Consider the following 22,333-nt stretch of genomic DNA (forward strand, 5'->3'; position numbering starts at 1 on the left):
CCTCCAGAATAGTCCAAGTGTAGAAAATTTAATCCCAATGTATGTTGTTTTGTCAACACAACAATGTTAATTTTAAAACGCATAATAGAAAAGAATATAAAAAACATTAAATCGTTTATGTGTGTATCCAAGGCAGTATTTTCATATATCTGCTAGAAATGTAATAAAGTAGGATGATCAGCAATCTGTTGTTTATCTTATACAATCAGGTGTGAGCAGTTGTGAGCAGCTTGAGGTGTCCAGGATACCTCACCCTCCAGGACTGTTCTGTCTCCTTGCAGTTCCAGCCATCAGAGCTGTCCTAAACATCTCTAGTGTGCAGGACACATTCAGGGCAGAGCTGCTGTTCTGAGGAGCTCAAGGTGTGTAGTATACCTCGCCCTCTAAGGCGAAACTTTCTTCTTGCAGTTTCAGCAATCAGAGCTGTCCTAAGCAGCTCAAGGTGTTGCCTGACTCCCCAGGTAGTCAGGACATCTTTCTCCAGTGTTGTTGCAACAAATTTCCTTACATTGTTGGTGTTGAAATACAGGACCAAACCCACAGAATTGCAAACAATTTACTTACAACTATTCTGACCCTAGGCCAGCAGAGGTAGGCTGTTTAGATGATATAAAGTGGAGTTTGCTGAAATAGCAGTCTAAGAATTTCCCTAGTGTCTACTCCACAGGTGTTTGTCTTCTACAATCTGAAGGTATTTCTGGTGCCTTCAAAAACAAAATCTCAATGATGGAACCTATCACAATGGAGACGAAAATAACATCATGAATAGTTTTGAGAATGGGACTCAATATCATGGCAGATTTATAAACTCCCCAATGGTATATCTATGTGTCCCTAAAGTAAGTACACTGGCAGAACTATAATGTTCAAAGTGTTGCTCCTAATTTTCACCAACTGTGAGATATGGAATTGCTCAAGCCCACTCACAGATCCCTGATTTCAGGGACTAGGATGAGATACATGCACAAACACATAGACAAAATACACAATACATACCCATGTGTGTGAGAGACAGAAAGACAAAGAAAGAGGTGCTTAGCGAGACAGAGATAGAGAGACTAAGTAAGAGTGGGAGAACTCTATCACTTTGTGGCTGAACATATGCATGCAGGTGTTTCCTCTCAGAGAGGAACAAAAAGAGCAGGGATTAGTCTCAGTCCCTGTATCTACACATTTATATGTGTGACCAGGCCACTCCAACTGCTGCTTGGAGAATCAAACACCCAAGGCCTTTCCAAGCAAGTAACAAAACAATCAACTCGAACTTACAAATATAAACATCTCAAACTTGCCAGCATTTGATAGAATGCATTCAGGGAACTCCTATAGTACTGCCTCAATCCATGAGAACTATGACTCCTGCCACTGGCTCTGTTTTTGTTTCTTTTTAGAGGAAGCAGAATTGACTTTTTCCTAACGTCATTCCTGTCCACATTTGAGGTTCTTCTACATTTGGAAAGAATTTAGAGACATGATTTTGGGCAAAAGCATACCATAAAGATGCAGCCTACAAAAAACACAGACCTTATATAAAATGAATTAATGATGACAGAGTGGACCTGAGATTGAAACCACAGGGTTTGAAAGAATGAAAACTTATTCTTAATATTCTCTTCTGTGATAAAGATCAGGCGATCTCCCTGCTAATTTCTTTCAATGGTAATTTTCTGAAGCTGACTGGTCAGTCTCTGCACCTTCTGCTTCATCTGCATCTTGGTGAGGAAGATTTGGTGGGATGGTGGCTCCATGGTGTTCCTTGTGGGTAAATTAAGACAAATTAACTTGCAGTATGACAAGGCAAAGTGAATGGTCAGAACACTCTGAGTCCTAATCAAATGTTTGAGAAAGTTTGTTTACCAATAACTTAGTGACACCCCAAATTATTTGTCCCATGCTTTACTTACCCCCTCTGGGAGTCAGCCATCACCTCTATTTGAAGGGAAGTGGTGATCTCAGCTATTTGATTCTCTCTGTCCTCATAGCACATGCTCCAAGTAACCAAGGAGAGAGAGTCAGGAGCAAATTGCCATAGTTCACAATCACCCCAGTCATTAAGAGGTTGCTCCAATATCTGGACATGTCACTCTAGCCATATAACTATTAAAGGAGAAAACATATAAGGGCAGAACATGGTCACCAGACTCAACAAGTTACCTCACTGACAACCTAGAACAAACAGAGCAGCTGGGAAGTTCCTGAAGTTAACCTGTGTGGTTGAAGCACAGTGGTGGTCTACCTTGAAATTGGCACACTTCATTAATCCCTCCTGCTTGAATGTTGGTCTCATGTTCACTCCTCAATACCTATTCTCCAAAAGGAATGAAATCCAAGAGTTTCCAGCATAAATCTTTGGCCTTAACAGTTCCTGACCTTTGAGGCAAAACAATTAATATTCTGGAATCCTTGAATGTCAAGAGCCATGATAAACAGGGAAGTTCTGTTGGTTCCCAGAGACCCCAACTTTTTGTGCCCCATTAGTGGAAGATTCAGCTCAAGCCCACTTCCTCCAAGAAACTTCCTTTTTTCTGCATAGAACTCATTACACAATCCTCTCGACCATTTGTTTCTTGATGTTTTACTCTGAGGCTGAAGGTCAGCTTTCTTCTGTCACTCTCTGGTCCTTCTATCCTCTCCATTCTCTTTCTGAACTAGACTCTTCAGCATGCCATCATGTTCATCGGTAAATTGTGAAGATATTGAATAAACTTCCCAAGGATTATTGGTGTTGTCACAACATAGTTTACATCACAGAGGTTGCCGGGGCTCTCTGGGATACAAAAGAATGTCCAGGGAAGAGCTGCAGATGTCTTGGGAACTGACATTGCTTCATTGCTATTGAGCTTTCCTCATAATAAACTAGATGTCAAGCTGACCTTTGCAGGAGCCTCTGCTGGGATACAAGGGATGCCCTTCAGCACCCCCTTCATCCAAAGCCAGAAATCTCTCTCTGATTGGACATCCTTTGGTTCTTTCCATGTGTGGAGCTGAATGTTTATCTCCCACTGAAATTTTATGTACACAAGTAATAATATCATAGAAATTTATATATGCTATAGTTCATAATATGTTCCTGCATCTCTTTATCTCCTTATCCACAAGTCATTATTGAATTAATGATGACTGATAAGGACACTTGTTTAATAATTTACTGGTAAGGAGTCTACAGGAAATAGCTAGGCAGAGTTACACTAGAGGAAGAGGCTGGAAGAGCCTAGGAACAAGTACCCATAGGAGTGTGATACAGTCATGGAGCTCTGTGGGCCTAAAATCTGTGTCATTAGCATGTGGGTAGTGGGTGATTTACTCTTTGTTAAGTAGCTCAAAGTGGTCTAGTGTTACTGGGTAGTATAGGTGGCCAGACAGCTGCAGTCTTCCACATTGAAGATGAGTTTCCTATAGAGCAAAGAATATTCAAGAAAATCCTTTGCATGCCCCTTCATATGTAGTAATATAGACACTAGGATTCCACTTGACACTCTAGATCAATGGTTATTAATTTTTCAATACCCTGAAACATTAAATTGCTTTAACAGTAGTTCCTCATGTTGTCATTAACCCAAAACATAACAGTTTTATTGCTTCTTAACTTTAATTTTGCTACTGTTGTGAATCATACTTCAAATATCTGATATGCAACCCCCAATGGCGTGGTGACCCACAGGCTGAGGACCACACATTGGTATGCAGACAGAAATCTACTCAAATCCTGGCAGTGATGCTGGGGCAGTGTGATTCTTAGTATTTATTATCAGAATTAATGAAACTAGTCACCTGGGAAGAGGGACCCTCAATGAGGAATGATATAGATAAGATTTACTTTGAACATGACTCTGTGGGATTTTATTAATTGTTAATTGAGATAAGATTCCCTAAAATGGGCAGAATCATTTCATTGTCTGCCACCTGTACTGTGTAAGTATAAAGAACCTTGAGCATAAGCATTATGAAACAGGCAGCATGGGTTAATTGTTTATCTCTCCTCTTTCTCCTCTTGGCAGTGGACGTAATATGATTATCTGAGTTCATACCTTGATTTCCCAAAAATGGAACTATTACCTGGATTTGTGGGCTATGATCAATTTTTCCCATTCTTAGTTGCTGTGCCTGGTAATTCAATGTAATAGAGATGTTAAGAAAGCACTCTATGACAGAATGGTTTTCACAAGTCAGTGAGATGTGTATTTCATGAAATGCTCATCTCTGTCTCAGAAGAAGAGATCCTACATCCTCCTGAACCCAACCTGTATTTACATGCCAGTTTTTCAAAGACACAGAGACACCCATAGACTCACAAACGACTGTACCCAGTCAACAAATGTCCCCTGATATTGTCTTGCCATATCAAGTACTATACTAAATTCTTTCAATGTGTTATATTCAACAAGTGTCACTTCAATGAATGTATTTTTCTTTGAATTTCCTGACCATGAACCTTTTCTGCTATGGGGAGTTGGATCTAAATTCATTGCCTTGACTATGAATTTCAATCTTATGCTATGAACTTCCTTGAAGGTCAGAAGAAGCTCCTTGAAGCTGAGAGCAAAGTAGCACCTTAAATTTCAGGAGTGTGGGGGTGTAAGTAATGACTGCAAATGTGTCCCACTAAATACCTCAGCTTGGAGATTAACTCCAGGGCTGATGTTCACACATCCCTGTGAAAGCTTCTTGGTTTCCCTCTAACTTCTGTGCCTCTTCATTAAGATTTCTGTAAACAGATCTTTGACAAATTTCCTCCTTCAAAAGTAAATAGACCATATCAGATGTGAAAAGTCACTTTGATTTTCTCCTTAACAGGCTCTTTTGAGCTACATCTGAGGCTATCCAAGAATAATAATGTCTTAGGCTAGGAACTGATATAATCACAGGTGCAGGTTTAGAATGCAGGTCTGAGGAACACAGTGCAAATCAAGGGCAGGACAGCAGGCACACCCAGGAAATTATTGGTTATATCTTTGGCAGTTTAGCCTCTCATCATGTCAGTTTCTTCTACCTAGAAAAAGAGGGTTTGGATGCACCTTGGAGATGTGTGCTGTTACTAGGCATGACTTATAAAATCACTTCCTTTGTAAGTGGGACTTTGTTTGTTTGAATTTGGGGGTGGGGTGGGGTTGATGAGCTAGCATTTATATGAGCTAAGCTGCACACCTCTTTCTGGTGAACACCTCTTTCTGGGAACAAAGGAATCTGATCCTAAACTTACAAAAAATGCTGAAAACAATGCTTTAGAGCAGAGAATTGCTTCACTTGATTGAAAAAAAATTAACACTTCTCTTCATGACTGTTCCCAAATATTGTGCATGGCTCCTGTCCTTTGCCATTTGGAAAGACTCACCAGCTAGCTATTCTTTATTGTTTAACCACTTTCAGATGCTAAAAGCAAAGAAGATGGAGAGAAAAGGTTGAAATGACCATGTTTGATCCTAAATATACAGTTGTGTTTGCCTGTTCCAATCTCAGAATTCTAAGCCTCATCTGGCTAATCTAATAACAAATAAATTCCACCTGTGCCATTTGGTGTATTTTAATAGAAGCACATAAATGATTTTGGTTACTTACTAGAATTCATGTAGTGTATATTGAGTCCAACTATTAATATTTTCTTTTCTATCTTGCTGTTCTTAATTGGATGGTTTGCTTGTTTGGGTGGAATTGAACTGCCCCAATTAAAATGTGGATCCATTTAAAAAAAATAATAAACTACTGTAACAGAATATGTCTGGGAGCTACAAAAGTTTTTCCATTGAAAAAAATCAGTATTTAAGGGGATAGTGTTACACGCTGGGGGCAGAAATCAGTTAGCAAAGCTTGTAAAAACAGATTTTTTTAGCACTTTGATGAGAGCAGCACTGTATTTTTTGTTTATTTTTTAAAATTTTATAAATAATTTAATTTTACATATCAGCATATATTCCCTTGTCCTTCCTCCTCCCATCCACCTCCTCTCCCCTCATTTCACTCCCCACCCTGTTCCCATCTCCTCCAGGGCAAGGACTCCCCTTGGGTTTCAGCTCAGTCTTGTAGATTCTGTGTGGCAGGTCAGGTACCCTCCTCCATTACCCAGGCAGAGCAAAGTATCCCAACATAGTTCCCAGGCTCCAAAAAGCCAGCTCATGCACTAAGGGCAGGTCCCAGTCCCATTGCCTGGGTATCTCCCAAACAATTCAAGCTAATCAACTGTCTCACTTATCCAGAGGGCCTGATCCAGTTAGGGGCGTCTCAGCTATTGGTTCATAGTTCATGTGTTTCCATTAGTTTGGCTATTTGTCCCTGAGCATTTTCCAATCTTGGTCTCAATAATTCTCACTCATCCATCCCTCCTCTTTCTCGCCAATTGGACCCCTGGATCTCCAGCTTGAGCCTGGCCATGGAACTATGCATCTGCTTCCCTCAGTCATTGGATGATATTCCTAGCATGACATTTAGGGTGTTTGGACATGTGATCACCAGACTAGGTCAAGTTTGGGCTTTGTTTCTACCATTGCCAGTAGTCTACATTGGGGGTATCTTGGTCTTCATTTATCCTGGTCTCTTATTCCTTGTTCTCCCTTTCTTTTCTTGATCCAGCTGGGATCTCCTAGTCCTCTAAGCTCTCTTTTCCTGAAACCTTGCCCTTCATTAACCCCACCTACATCCTGGTTGTTCATGTAGATCTCTTCCATTTCTCTGTCATTGGGGCGATCCCTGTGTCTTTCTTAGGGTCCTGTTTTCTAGGTGGCCTCCCTGGAGTTGTGAGTATAAGTCTAGTCATCTTTTGTCCTTCTGAGTCTGGGTTACCTCACTCAGGATGATTTTTACTAGATCCATCCATTTGCCTTCAAACCTCATGATTTTCTCTGCTGAGTAGTACTCCGTGTGTGTGTGTGTGTGTGTGTGTGTGTATGTATTAAACATTAGACATTAAATATGAAAATCTTACATAATTGAGAACTAATATCCAATATATCCATATTGAACACAAGAAATCAAATAGATAAAACAAAAAACAAAATATCTCTTCAGATAAATGTCTAATATCCAAAATATACATATGGATCACAAGAAATAAAGTAAATTATATAAAAATTCCCTTTTGATAACAGTTTAATATTCATAATATACATATTGAACACAAGAAATCAGAAAAACAAAACAAAATTTCTAATATAAAAATATACTTATGACAACAAGAAATCAGATAAATTAAAAAAAATTTCTCATCAGATTTAGGTGTAATAACCAAAATATACATTTTGAACAAAATATACCTATTAAATAAAACAAAAAAACCTCATATCATAAAGGTCCAATATCCATATAATATATATTGAACACAAGAAATCAAATAAATAACACAAAAATTCTCATCTGATATAGGTCAAATATTCAAAATACACATATTGAACTTAATTAGATAAATAACACAAAAAATCCCATATGATAAAGGACTAATAGCAAAAATACACACATTGTACTGAAGAAATCAGAGAACACAAAAATTCTGATCTGATAAAGGTCTAATATCTAAAATATACATTTTGAACACAATTAGCTAAATAAAACAAAAGTTTTAATGTGATAAAGATCTCCTATCAAAAATATGCATATGGTCCCATTTTCTGGCCATTTGGCAGGCTCTGCAAGAAGATTCCCCTTTTTCAAGACTGCAGGCAGTCTGTACTATCTCCACACCCTGCCCCCACAGCCATCTGTGTGAGACTCCAGCCACTTCCTGAGACGCAGAGGGTAGCCCTCATCTCCCATCCCACCCCAGAGCTCCCATATATACAAGATATGGAGATCCCAGCCACTTCCTGAGACTCAAAGATCAGCCTGAGCTTCCATCTGCCCAGGAACTCCCAACTGGACCATAGGTGAGTGCCTGGGATCATACACAGAGAGGCCTGCCCCTAGGTCCCAGCCCTGGGCACCAGCCATTCTAGAAGAAGACCAGCCCAACTTGGCCCCAGGTTCTGGCCATTGGGCAGCACACCCCAACCCCACCAGGAAGGTTGCACTTCTCCAAGACACCCAGCAGACCCTACAATCCCCACACCCTTCCCCCACACCAATTGACTGGGAACCCCAGCCACTTCCTGAGACTTAGAAACCAGCCCCCAGCTTCCATCCTGCCCCAGAACTCCCATCTGGACCAGAGGTGAGTGACTGGGGTCATAGCTAGAGAGGCCCCATGTCTAGGTCCCATCCCTGGGTACCAGCCATCTGGGAAGAAGTTTCCAACTTGGGCCAAGTTTCTGGCCATTTGGAGGGACCTGCAGGAAGGATACCTTTTCCCAGACTGCAGGCAGACCCTGCAAACTCCACAACCTGCCCCAACCATATCTACCTGAGACCCCCGCCACTTCCTGAGACTCAAAGATTGGCCCCAAACTGCCATCCACCAAGGAACACCAATCAGGACCAGAGCTTCCATCCTGCCCCAGAACTCCCATCTGGACTAGAAACCCCAGCTCCAATCCTGCCAGCACTCCCATCTAGACAAAATCTCCCATCCTCTCTAGAGCTTCCAACTGGACCACAGAGAGGCTCCCTAAATCTGTCAGCTCTGTCTGGACAAAGTGTGCTGATAAGACCAAGAATGAATCCTCAAGGAGATGGACAGATGTCAAGGCAGAAGTAAATACAACAAAATAATGAGCAATACAGCATCACCAGAACCTAGCCCTCCTCCAACAGCAGACCTGAATATCACAGAATGGAAGAAACAGAAGAAAACAACCTTATAAACACCATCATGAAGAGGCTAAAGCCTTATAAAGAAGAAATCAAAAATGAAGAGGAGGAACAGACAAACAAAAAATGGGAAGAATGCTATAAAAATCTAGAGGAAAGGACAAATAAAGGAGAAAACAATAAGTGCCTGAAAGAAAATCATGAAAAAGCAATGAAAGAGATTAGGGAAACAGTCCAAGATCTGAAAAGCAAAATAGAAAAAAATGAAGAAGACACAAGCAGAGGGAATGCTGGAAATAGAAAATCTGAGTAAACAAACAGGAACTTCAGATGCAAGTATTACCAACAGAATGCAAGAGATGGAAGACAGGATCTCTGGTGTTGAAGATATGGTAGAAGAAATAGATTCTTCAGACAAAGAAAACACTAAAAGCAACAAAGTCATGACCCAAAATGTCCAAACACTTTGGGACACATGAAAAGACCAAAACTATGAATAATAAGGATAGAGGAAGGAGAAGATTAACAACTCAAAGGCACATAAAATGTATTTAAAAGGATCATAGAAGAAAACTTCCCCAATTTAAAGAAATGTATATGAAGATACAAGAACACCAAACAGACTAGATCCTCAAAAAAAGTCCACTCACCACATAATAATTAAACAACTAAACATACAGAATAAAGAAAGAATATTAAAAGCAGCAAAGGAAAAAAGGCCAAGAGACTTATAAAGGCAAACCCATCAGAATAACACCCAATTTCTCAATGGAGACATTGAAAGCCAGAAGGACCTGGACAGATATAATGCAGACACTAAGAGATCATGGATACCAGCCTAGACTTCTATACCCAGAAAAACATTCAATCATCATAGATGGAGTGAACAAGACAGTCCAAGACAAAGCCAGATTTAAACAATACTTATCCACAAACCAAGCCCTAAAGAAAGCACTGTAAGGAAAATTCCAACCTAAGGAATTCAGATACACCCTTGAAAACACAGGCATTAGATAACACTACAGCAGTAAACTCCAAAGAAGAAAAGTACACACAAACAAACACCAAAAACAAAAACAAAAACAAACAAACAAACCAAAACAGGAATGAACAATCACTGTTCATTAATATCCCTTAATATAAATGGAATTAATTCCCCTATAAAAGGACACAGACTAACATAATGCATACAAAAGCAGTACCCATCTTTCTACTGCATACAATAAACACACCTTAAATTCAAAGATAGACACCTCCTAAGCATAAAAGTTTGGGAAAAGACTTTCCATTCAAATGGTCTTATGAAGCCAGTAGGTGTAGCCATCCTCTTATCCAGCAAAATAATCTTCAAACTAAAATCAATCAAAAGAGATCATGAAAGACATTATATACTCATCACAGGAAAGATCCACCAAGATGAAGTTTCCATTCTGAACATTTATACCCCAAACACAAGGGCAATCACATATTTAAAAGAAACATTACTAAAGCTTAAATCACATATAAAATCCCACACATTAATAGTGGGAGACTTCAACACCCCACTTTTGTAGTTAGAGTTTTCCTGCCTGGCCCAGTCAGGACAAATCTCTCTTACCCGCCAGTCCCACAGTCACTCAGACCCAACCAAGAAAGCACATAGAAACTTATATTGCTTATAAACTGTATGGCCGTGGCAGGCTGCTTGTTATCTACCTTTTCTATCTTAAATTAACCCATTTCTGTTAATCTATACTTTGCCACATGGCTTGTGGCTTACCAGTGTCTTCACATGTTGCTTCTCATGGCGGCGGCTGGCGGTGTCTCCCTCCAGCCTTTTACTTCCCAGAATTCTCTTCTCTCTTGTCCCGCTATCCTTCCTGCCTGGCCACTGGCCAATCAGAACTTTATTTACACAGAGTGATATCCACAGCACACTTTCACCTCCGGACAGATCTGTCAAATTGAAATTTATCAGAGAAATAAAGGACTTAAATGATGTTATGACTCAAATGGACTTAATCGATATATACAGAACATTCCATCTAAACATCAAAGATTATACCTTCTTCTCAGTACCCCATGGAACCTTCTCTAAAATCAACCACATACTTGACCACAAAGCAAATCTTAACAGATACAAAACAATTGGAATAACCTCCTGCATTCTATCAGACCACCATGGTTTAATGTTAGATTTCAAAAACAACAAAAACTACAGAAAACTAAAAATCTCATGGAAACTGAATAATGCTCGACTGAATCATCAATGGCTAAAGGAAGAAATAAATAAAGAAATTAAAGACTTCTTAGAGATCAATGAAAATTATTACACTACATTCCCAAACTTGTGGAACACTATGAAAACAGTGCTAAGAGAAAATACATAGCACTATATGTCCACATAAAGAAGTTGGAGAAATCTCACACTAGTGACTTAACAGCACACCTGAAAGCTCTAGAACAGGAAGAAGCAAATTCTCACAGGAAGAATAGATTCCAGGGAATTATCAAATTGACAGCTGAAGTCAATAAAATAGAAACAAAGAGAACAATACAAAAATTAATGAAACAAAGAGTTTGTTCGTTGAGAAAATCAACAAGATAGACAAGCCCTAACCTAAACTAATCAAAAGACAAAGAGATAGCATCCAGAATCATGAAATCAGAAATGAAAAGGGGGACATAACAACAGACAATGAGAAAATACAGAGAATCATCAAGTCATACTTCAAAAATCTCTTCTCCACAAAACTGGAAAATCTAAAAGAAATAGATTTTTGGTTGTGAGCCTAGCCTTTAACTGCTGAGCCATCTGCCCTTCAACTGAAGAATGGATAAAGAAAATATGGAACATATACACAATGGAATACTGCTCAGCAGAGAAAAACAATGATATCCTGAGATTTGCAGGCAAACGGATGGATCTAGAAAAAAATAATCCTGAGTGAGATAACCCATGTCCCAGAAGGACAAAAATGGTATGTACTCACTCATAGGAGGATACTAGATGTAAAACAAAGATGACTAGACTGCTACACAACTCCAGGGAGGCTACCTAGGAAACAAGACCCTAGGAAAGACCCAGGGATCACCCAATGACAGAGAAATGGATGAGATCTACATGAACAACCTAGATGACAGTGGGAGTAATGAAGGGCAAGATTTGAGGGAAAGAAAGCTTAGTAGAGAAGGAGATGCCAGCTGGATCAAGAACAGAAAAGGAGAATGAGGAATAACAGACCATGATAAATGAAGACCACATGAGAACAAGAATAGGCAGAGTACTCAAGAGGTCCCCAGAAACCCACAATGATATATCCTCTGTAGACTGCTGGCAATGGTCGAGAGAAAGCCTGATCTGACCTAGTCTGGTGATCAGATGACTGAACACCCTAACAGTCATCTTGGAACTCTCATCCAATAACAGATGGAAGTGGATGCAGAGATCCAAGGCCAGGCCCCAGGTGGAGCTCCAGGGGTCTAAATGTGGAGAAGGAAGGGGGACTGCAAGAGCGTGAATTGTTGAATCCACGATTGCAAAAAGCACAGCAACAAATAGCCAATGGAATGGAAGTACATGAATTCTGAACCAACGGCTGTAGAGCCCCCAGCTGGATCAGGACCTCTGGATAAGTGAGACAATTGAATAGCTTGATGTGTTTGGTAGGCATGCAGGCTTTGGGACCGGGACCTGTCCTTGGTGCATGAGCTGGCTGTTTGGAACCTTGGGCTTACACAGGGACACAAGCTCAGCCTGGAAAGAGGTGACTGGACCTGCCTGTACTGAATCCACCAGGTTTAAATGAGTCCCCAGGGGTGTCTTGGTCCTGGAGGACATGGGAATGGAGGGGAGGGGCTGGGGGGAAGGTGGTGGTGAGTGCAGGAGAGGGGAGGACATGAGAACCCATGGCTGATGTATAAAATTAAAACACATAATAATAATAAAAAAAACTTAAAAAAAAACAAAGAAATGGATAATTTTCTGGATAGGTACCACATTCCTAATGTAATTCAAGACCTGATAAACCATTTTAATAGTCCAATAACCTCTAACAAAATAGAATCAGCCATTACAAGTCTCCCAACCAAAAAAAGCCCATGACCAGATGGTTTCAGTGCAGAATTCTACCAGATCATCAAAGAAGACTTAATACCAATACTCTTTAAATTGTTCCATACAATAGAAACAGAAGGAATCATACCAAAAGCAATCTACACATTCAACACGATCCCCATCAAATTACCAACAAAATTCTTCACAGACCTGGAGAGAATAATACTAAACTTCATATGGAAAAACAAAAAACCCAGGATAGCCAAAAGAATCCTGTCCAAAGAAAAACAACCTCTGGAGGCATCATGATCCGTGACCTCAAGCTATACTATACAGCTACCATAATAAAACAGCTTGGTACTGGCATAAAAACTGATATGTGGACCAATGGAATCAAATTGAAGACCCTGACATTAACCTGCACACCTATGAACATACAATTTTTTGACATGAAGCCAAAAGAGGACGCTGAGAAAGACACAGGAATTGCCCAGCAACAGATAAATGGATGAGATCTACATGAGCAAACTGTATGTGACTTGCGGGTGTTAGGAAGTGCAATGGTCAGGGGAAAGATAGCTTAGGGGAGCAAGAGGTCTCAGCTGGATAGGGACAGAAGAAAAAAACACTGAAAGAGATACCATGATAACTGAAGACCCCATGGGAATACAAAGAAGCAAAGTGTAGAGAGGTCCCCAGAAATCCAAAAAGATACTGCCACAATAGACTGCTGACAATGGTAGAGAGAAAGTCCAAACTGACTTACTCTGGTGATTGTATTGCCAAACACCCAAACTGTCATGATAGAATGCTGTGGATATTGCTCTGTATAAATAAAATGTTGTTTGGCCAGTGGCCAGGCAGGAAGTATAGGTAGGACAAGAGAGAAGAGAATTCTGGGAACTGGAAGGCTGGGGGAAAAGATATGGCCAGCTGCTGCCATGACAAGATGTAAGGTACTGGTAAGCCATGAGCCAAGTATCAAAGTATAGATTAATAGAAATGGGCTAAATATAAGAGTAAGAGCTAGACAATGGTAGGCCTGAACTAATGGCTAAGCAGTTTAAATAATATGAATGTTTGTGTGTTTATATTATAAGTGGGATGTTGTACTAATAGGACTTGGCAGGGGCTGGAGAGAAGATCTCCAGCTACAAATGGTGCCCAACATGTTGGCTAGAGCTTCCACTGAAACCCTGAGAAAGAAGATTCTAAAACAGAGCTAAAAACAGCTTTCTAGTTGTTTCTCTCAAGTTATAGGCAGCCTGCTGGTTTGAGCTACTGGAGGGTTCCTGGTGTGTGCCTCTGAACTGCAGTGTGGCGGGAATGAGGAGTCCACAAGCAGCACTTTACTCTGCTGCATGGTGGATTTAGACTTTGCTAGTTAAAAAAAAAAAGGGTTCTGGCCTATGTACTGCTTTGATAGAACTGCTTCTGATAGTTGACGGTACACATGGCTCCAGATCCAGAACTGGCAGGAAACTGTACCACCACCACAATGGGAAGCTGAGGTGGGCAGAGCCAGCAGCCACAGTGGCATTTCAGTCTTACAAAGATGGATATTACACAGAGAATCTGGTTTATGTTTTCTTTGGGATTTTTAACCACAGAAAAAGATTGGATCATAAAAGCTGTTGAGTTAAATAAATGTGCAAATTTTAAAGGTACCATGACTTCAAAATTAGAATATAAGGATATGTTGCTTTGGAAAAGAGTCTCTGCTTTTGTTTCCACAGAAAGGCAGAGGCTATGGGTTTGTTCCAGATTAAGATACATCAGGTTTGATCAGCCTGAAAGGTCTCCAATGACACCATGGCCCAGATGATCCAACATCCAAAATGGTTTCTAGGCAACTGGCTCAGAGCTTTACACTAACAGACTACTCCTTTATGTCCCCATAAGATACAGCACCCCCGTCCAGCAGGAAGTAGCAAGAGAAACTACACCCACATTTCCAAAATTATCAAACTGGCGTTGGAGATGGTATTGGCTCACTCCTTTTCTAAACCCAAACATATTGCTAAAAGAAAAGGGTAAGAGATTTTTGTGTCCCAAATCAGAAGAGCCCTCTGGTGTGGGACAGAAAAAAACAGTATTTTTATTTAAAGCAGGTTGATTATAAATGTAATCTCTTTCTAAAGAAGAAAAGGGGATATGATATAGATACAATAGGGGAAAAAAGGTAGATTAAGAAACTTACTTCTAAAGAGAAACAACTTGTTTAAAATGCCAGAAATTCTACAGGACACTGAGAGAAGTGACTGACAGACTCTAGCCCTGTGGGCTGAAGACAAATGCCCCAGCTTTACAAAGGAACATTAGTTGACTGTCCAGGCTGCCAGCTGAGTCTGTCTACCCTGCAATACTCCTGAAAGTTACTTGCATCCATCCTTCTCCCATTTCTCAGATAATAAAATATCCTTCTGAGGTCTTTGATGTGGGTGAAGACTAGATAGTTATAATTTCCTCAGTTATGATAAAAGATAAGTTAGATATAAAAACCTTAGACTCACAAATATAGGATAGATAAAATATTTTGTTTAATTTTGTCAAAACAAATAGACTAGATATTGTAACTACAATTCTTGCTTCATAATTGTTTTGTAATATGTAATTTTATTATGTAAAAGTTAAAACCTTCCTTTAAAAAAAATAAAAGGGGAAGTACTGTGGATATCGCTTTGTATAAATAAGGTGCTGTTTGGCCAGTGGCCAGGCAGGAAGTATAGGCGGGACAAGAGAGAAGAGAATTCTGGGAACTGGAAGGCTGCGGGAGAGACACTGCCAGTCGCTGCCATGAGAAGCAACATATAAAGACACCGGCAAGCCACAACCCATGTGGCAAAGTATAGACTAACAGAAATGGGTTAATTTAAGATAGAACAAGTAGGTAACAATAAGCCTGCCATGGCCATACAGTTTCTAAACAATGTAACTTTCTGTGTGTTTACTTGGTTGGTTCTGAGTGTCTATGGGCCTGGCAGGTGAGAGACATTTGTCTTGACTGAGGGCCAGACAGGAAAATTCTAACTACAATAGAACTCTCATTCATCTGATGGAAGCAGATGCAGAGATCCACCAAGCCCCAGGTGGAGTTTCAGGAGTCAAGTTGGTGAGAGAGAAGAGGATTATATGAGCAAGAGATATTGAGACCATGGTTGGAAAAGGCACAGGGACAAATAGCCAAAGTAGTGGAAACACATGAACTATGAAACAATAGCTGAGGAGCCCCCAACTGCATCGGACCTCTGGATAAGTAAGACAGTTGATTAGCTTGAACTGTTTGGGAGGCCTACAGGCAGTGGGACTAGGACATGTCCTTTTTGCCTGAGCTGGCTTTTTGGAGCCTGGGGCCTATGCAGGGACACTTTGCTCAGCCTGGGTGAAGGGAAGAGGGTACTGGACATCCATTGACTGAATCTGCCAGTCTGAGCTGAATCCTCAGGGGAGTCCTTACCCTGGAGGAGATGGGAATGGGGGTGGAGAGGGGAGAGGGCAGGGGTACAGCTGGAGGGAAGACCAGGGAATTAGGATTCATAACAGTAGCAAAATTAAAGTTAAGAAGCAATGAAACAATTAGTGTTCATCACATCATGAGCAACTACTGTTAATACAATTTAAAGGGTCAGAGTATTGGACAAATTAAGAACAATTCATCTGGACTGTCCTGTGGAACCATTTTGTCTATGTTCCTATATATGAATGGGCTTGCAAAGGATTTTCCTGAATATCCTTTGCTTTATAGGAAACTCATGTTCTGTGTGGAAGACTCCAGCTGCTGGACACCTTTATTACCCAGTAACAGCAGAACACTTTGAGCTACTCAACAGTGAGTACAACAACCACTATACACATGCTGATAACACAGATTTTTGTCACACTGAGCTGCATGACCATATCACACTCCTATGTGTACTTGTTCCTTGGCTGTGTCAGCCTCTTCCTCTAGTATAATGACTTTTTACCAGTAAAGAATTTAAAAAGTATCCTTCTCAGTCAGCATTAAGACTAAAATGTGTTGTGGCTAAGGAGATAAGGAGATGCAGAAACTTATGATGTATTATAGCATATATAAATTTCTATGATATTTTTACCTTGTGTACATAAAATTTCAATAGGAGATAAACATTCAGCTCCACACATGGAAAGAACTAAAGGGTGTCCAATCAATTAGACAGAGATCTCTGGCTTTGGATAAAAGGGGTTCTGAAGGGTTTCCCTTGTATCCCAGTAAAGGCTCCTGCAAAGGTCAGCTTGACTTCTAGTGTATTATGAGGAAAGCTCATTAGCAGGGAAGCAATGTCAGTTCCCATGGCATATGCAGCTTTCCCCTGGACATTCTTTTGTATCCTGGAGAGCTGTGGCATCCTCTGTGATATCACCTACGTTGTGGCAACACCAACTGCCCTTAGGAAGTCTATTCAACGTCATCACCATTTACTGATGAACATGTTGGCATACTGAAGAGTCTAATTCAGAAAGAGAATGGAGAGGGTAGAGAGAACAGAGAGTGGCAGAATAAAGCTGACCTTCAGCCTCAGAGTAAAACATCAAGAAATAAATGGTCATGCGAATTTGTAATGAGTTATGTGCAGGAAAAGAGAAGCTTCTTGGAGCATGTGGTCTTGAACTGAATCTTCCAATAATGGGTCACAGAATGCTGCAGTCTCTGGGAACCAACAGAACATCCCTGCGTGTCATGGCTCTTGAAATCCAAGGATTCCAAGAAATTAATGGTTTACATCACAGGTCAGGAACTGGTAAGGCACAAACTTTATGAAGGGAACTCTTGGCTTTTGTTGCTTTTGGAGGATAGGCACTGAGGAATGAACATGAGACCAACATTAAATCATTATGGATTAATGAGGTGTGCCCCTTTCAAGGCTGAACATCACTGTACTTCAAGCACACTGGCTAACTTTAGGTACTTCCCAGCTGCACTGTGTGTCCTGCATTGTTAGTGAGGTGACTTATTTAGTCTGGTGACCATGTTCTACTCTTATATGTCTTCTCCATTAATAGTTATATGATTAGAGTAATCTATCAAGATATTTGGGCAACCTCTAAATGACTGGAGTGATTGTAAACTATGGCAGTTTTTTTCTGACTCTCTCTCCTTTGTGTCTTGCTGTATTTGTTTTGACAAGAGAGAACTAGATAGCTGAGATAACCACTATCCTTTCAAATAGAGGAGACAGCTGACTTCCCCAGAGTGGGCATCTGAAGCATGGGACAAAATAATTTGGGGTGTCACTGAGTCATTGTTAAATAAGTTTTCTCAAACATTTGATTAGGACACAAGATGGTCTGTCCATCCTTTTTGCCTTGTCATACTGAAAGTTAATTGGTGTTCATTTACCAACAAGGAGCACCAGGGAGCCACCATCCCACAAAACCTTTCTCACCAAGATGCAGTTGAAGCAGAATGTGCAGAGAATGTCCAGTCAGCTACAGCAAATGACCATTGAAAGAAATTAGCAAAAACATTATGTGAGGAACAAAGATGTACCTCATGAGTGGAGTTGTGTTCTCTGGTAGCAGGAGTCTGGGTTCAGCAGCTAGGTGGGAGCTGGTACTGGAGAAGCAGTGAGGTACACAATGTTCAGACATTGGCTGACTCTCCTTGCCATGTCTCATGAGATCCTTTCTCCACCAGTGGGCTTACTGTCCAATGAGGATGTTGTAGTCTCCCCAATGTTTGAATCAACAGTTGCAGGTCTGAAGTCTGTGATCTGAAAGGACCTTTTGTCAGATTGCTCTGTCATCACCTCTCTGGAGGACAAACAGGCTCCAATTGAGGACACTGTAGAGAGAGAGTGAATGTTAGCCGGGAGGTGGTGGCCCACCCCTTTAATCCCAGCACTCGGGAGGCAGAGCCAGGTGAATCTCTGTGAGATCGAGGCCAGCTTGGTCTCCAAAGCGAATTCCAGGAAAAGGCGCAAAGACAGAAACCCTGTCTCAAGAGAGAGAGACAGAAGAGAGAGAACTCTGTCTCGAAAAAGATAAAGAGAGAGAGTGAAAGTATACCTTCGAATCGGACCCTTCTTAACTTCTGAGTTGGACTGGAAGGAAGATCAGGGCTGTGTCCATATTGAGACTACAGAAACTCTTATGCTGCAAGAGCCCAAAGACTCCCTTGCCTTGAAGAGCAACGAGAGGGGAATTGTTCAGGGCACCCACAAATTTACCTTTTCCCAGATATTTGGGCCAAAAGTGGGGCAAGCATCCTTCTTCAACCTGATGGTGAAGGAGATGGTAAAGGATGTACTCAAATGGCAGAACTGGTTCATATACACATATCGAGTCACCAACTCAGGGAAAGCCCACACAATTCAAGGTACCACTAAGGATGGGGGTTCCTGTCCCAGTCTGGGTCACATCTTTAATAGTCTCTAATGTCATCTTCATCCGACACCTGATCTGAAGCCCTTGCTCTCCAATGAGGTAATCTGGCTAGACAGCAAGCAGATTCACCATGATGAAATGAGGAAGCTGTCCTTGCTAACTGGAGGTCTCCAAGAGGAGGAGCTTTCCACCTCTTTGAAGAAACGTGTCCATCTAGACAGTTGGATAGGTGCCAGCACCAGCTCTGACAGTGGCATTGCTGGGCTCTCTTCCACCAGTCAGCTCACCAGCAGTAGCCAGCTGGATGAAACAAGTACTTCATGGGCACAACCAGATACTGCCTCAGTAAGTGTCCCAGCAGACAATCCCTTCTTTGTCTGGATCTCCTTCTTTGAGAATTACAATGAATTGCTTTATGACCTGTTAGAAACACCTAGCCATCAGCATCAGAGACAGACATTGTGGCTGTGAGAGGATCAAAATGGCAATCCTTATGTGAAAGACCTCAACTGGGTTCATGTTTGAGATGTTGAGGAAGCCTGGAAACTCTTGAAAGTGGGCCATCACAACCAGGTTTGCCAGCACCCACCTGAACCAGAACTCTAGTTGCAGTCACAGCATGTTCTCAATCAGAATCTTGCACCTTCAAGGAGAAGGGGATATAGTGCCCAATATCAGTGAACTGCCACTCTGTGACTTGGCTGGCTCAGAGTGCTGCAAAGATCAATAGAGTGGTAAACGGCTAAAAGAAGTAGGAAACATTAACACTTCTCTGCATACCCTGGGCTGCTGTATTGCTGCCCTGTGACAAAATCATCAGAACAGGTCAAAGCAAAACCTGATTCCTTTCTGTGACAGCAAGTTGACTAATGTGTTCCAAGGCTTTCTCACAGCTAGAGGCCTTTCATTTATGATTGTCAATGTGAATCCCTGTGCCTCTACCTATGATGAGACTCTTCATATGGCCAAGTTCTCAGCCCTTGCCAGCCAGCTTGTGCATGACCCACCTATGCTTTTGGGAATCCCATCCCTGCATTCATTCATCAAGGAGCATAGTCTTCAGGTATCCTCTGGCTTAAAGAAAGAGGGCACAGCTGACTTGGGCCTTGATGACCATCCTGAAAATGAAGCTGACATCTCCATGTATGGCAAGGAGGAGCTCCTGCAGGTGGTGAAAGCAATGAAAACACTGCTTTTGAAAGAATAACAGGCGAAGGTGCAGTTGGGGATGCAGCTCCATGAGGAAATTTTCTATGAGATGATAGAGCAGATGCAGCAGCAGGAGCAGTGGTACAGTGAGCATTGGGAAAACCAGAAGGAACTGTTGGAAGAGATGTATGAAGAGAAGCTAAAGATCCTGAAGGAATTACAGACAAGTTTCTACAAAGAAGAGATTCAGGAACATGATGGAAAAATAGAAGAGCTAGAAACTCTCTTTCAGGAAGCCAAACTCAGCCAGAGGCTCAACAGCCAGGGTCTGGACTGTCCCTAGTACAGTGGTCACAAAGGCTGGAAGCTTGTACCTCCACTCAGCATCTCCAGGAAACTAAAGCTAAACTAGAGCAATGCAAAGCAGAACTATGCTCCACCACTGAAGAGCTGCAGAAGTATCAGCAAATGTTAGAACCACCACCAAAAGCCAAGCCCTTCATCACTGATATGGATAAGAAATTAGAGGAGGGCCAGAAGAATATAAGTATGCTATGGACTGAACTTCAGAAACTAGAGTAGTCTCTCCAGTCAGCAGAAAGGGCCTGCTGCCATAGCACAGGGGCAGGAAAGCTTCAGCAAGCCTTGACCACCTGTGATGACATCCTCATCAAACAGAACCAGACCCTGGCTGAGCTACAGAATAACATGATGCTAGTGAAACTAAACCTTCAGAAAAAGGCAGCCTGCATTGCTGAGCAGTATCACACCATGCTGAAACTCCAACGCCAGGCTTCTTCTGCTAAAAAGTGGCTGGAAAGAAACCAGGAAAACCAGCAACCAAATCATCAAGCCCCAGGAAAAAAACCATTCCTTCAAAACTTACTTCTCCGAACAACCACCTGCCAAAGCTCAAGAGACAGTGGCCCTTATAGTTGGATCTTGTGCTCATGGCACTCTCCTTTTACTCAGATCTCCATTTGGCAAAAAAACAAAACAAAACAAAAAAACTAAAGTTGCAGGGATTATGATGCACTCTTGTTGCCCTAAGGTTGGTCAGCTGATCAGCTTATAAGTCTCTTAAGTTTCAGCATATATATATTATATATATATTATAGTCACACATATAATCTAGGTTTTTTCATGCACAAATATTATTATACTGAATAAAGAAAAAGAAAGAAAGAAATTAGCATTGAGATCTTCTGATCTTTACCACAGAAGAGAGCATGAAGAATAGGTTTTCATTCTTTCAAACTCAGTGGTTTCAATATTAGGTCCACTCTGTCATCATAAATTCATTTTATATAAGGTTTGTGTTTCTGGTAGGCTGCATCTTCATGGTATGCTTTTACGCAAATTCATGTCTCTGAATTCTTCCCAAAGTTATAACCTTAAATGTGAACAAGAATGACATGAGGACAAAGACTATTCTGCTTCCTCTAAAAAGAAACAAAAATGGAGCCTGTGTCATGAGTCATAGTACACATAGGCTGAGGCAGTAGTATGTGAGTTTCCAGAATGCATTCTATCAGTTGCTGGCTAGTGTGAGATGTTAGTTGCTATGAGTTTCACTTGATTGTTTTGTTACTTGCTTAAAAAGGCCTTGTGTTTGATTCTCCAAGAAGCAGTTGGGGAGGCCTAGTCACACATCAAAATGTGTGGATACAGGGACTGAGACTGATCCCTGCTCCTTTTGTTCTGCTCTGAGAGGACTATTCTGCACGCATTTGTTCAGCCACAAATTGATAGAGTTCTCCCACTCTCACTCAGTCTCTTTCTCTGTCTTTGTAAGTACATCTTTCTTTGTGTCTCTGTCTCTAACACACATGTGTATGGGTTGTGTATTTTGTCTATGTGTTTGTGCAAGTATCTCCCCCTAGTCCCTACAATCAGGAGTCTGTTATTGGGCATGACCAGTTCTCTGTCTCACAGTTGGTGAAAATTTGTAGCACCACATTGAACATTATATTTCTGCAAGTGTACTTACTTTAGTGACACATAGATTATACCCCTGGGGAGTTTGCAAATCTACCATGATGTTGAGTCCCATCCTCAAAACTGTTCATGATGTTATTTTGGTCTTCATTGTGAGAGGTACCATCATTGAGAATTTGTTTTTGAAGACAGGAG

The 22,333-nt window shown here is 41.0% G+C and overlaps 1 protein-coding gene and 1 pseudogene across 1 annotated transcript in view; both read left to right on the forward strand.

Moving 5' to 3' along the window:
- Positions 1-18,174, forward strand: part of LOC118575188 — a 38,709-nt gene extending 20,535 nt beyond the window's left edge. The window contains 1 exon segment of the mRNA XM_036175843.1: positions 18,073-18,174. Within this exon segment, the coding sequence (XP_036031736.1) occupies positions 18,073-18,174 (102 nt within the window).
- Positions 18,175-18,334: 160 nt separating this feature from the next.
- LOC118575189 lies at positions 18,335-21,275 on the forward strand (annotated as a pseudogene).
- The last annotated feature ends 1,058 nt before the right edge of the window (positions 21,276-22,333 follow it).

This window comes from Onychomys torridus, unplaced genomic scaffold, assembly GCF_903995425.1.
Source record: "Onychomys torridus unplaced genomic scaffold, mOncTor1.1, whole genome shotgun sequence".
In the NCBI taxonomy this organism is placed as follows: Eukaryota; Metazoa; Chordata; class Mammalia; order Rodentia; family Cricetidae; genus Onychomys; species Onychomys torridus.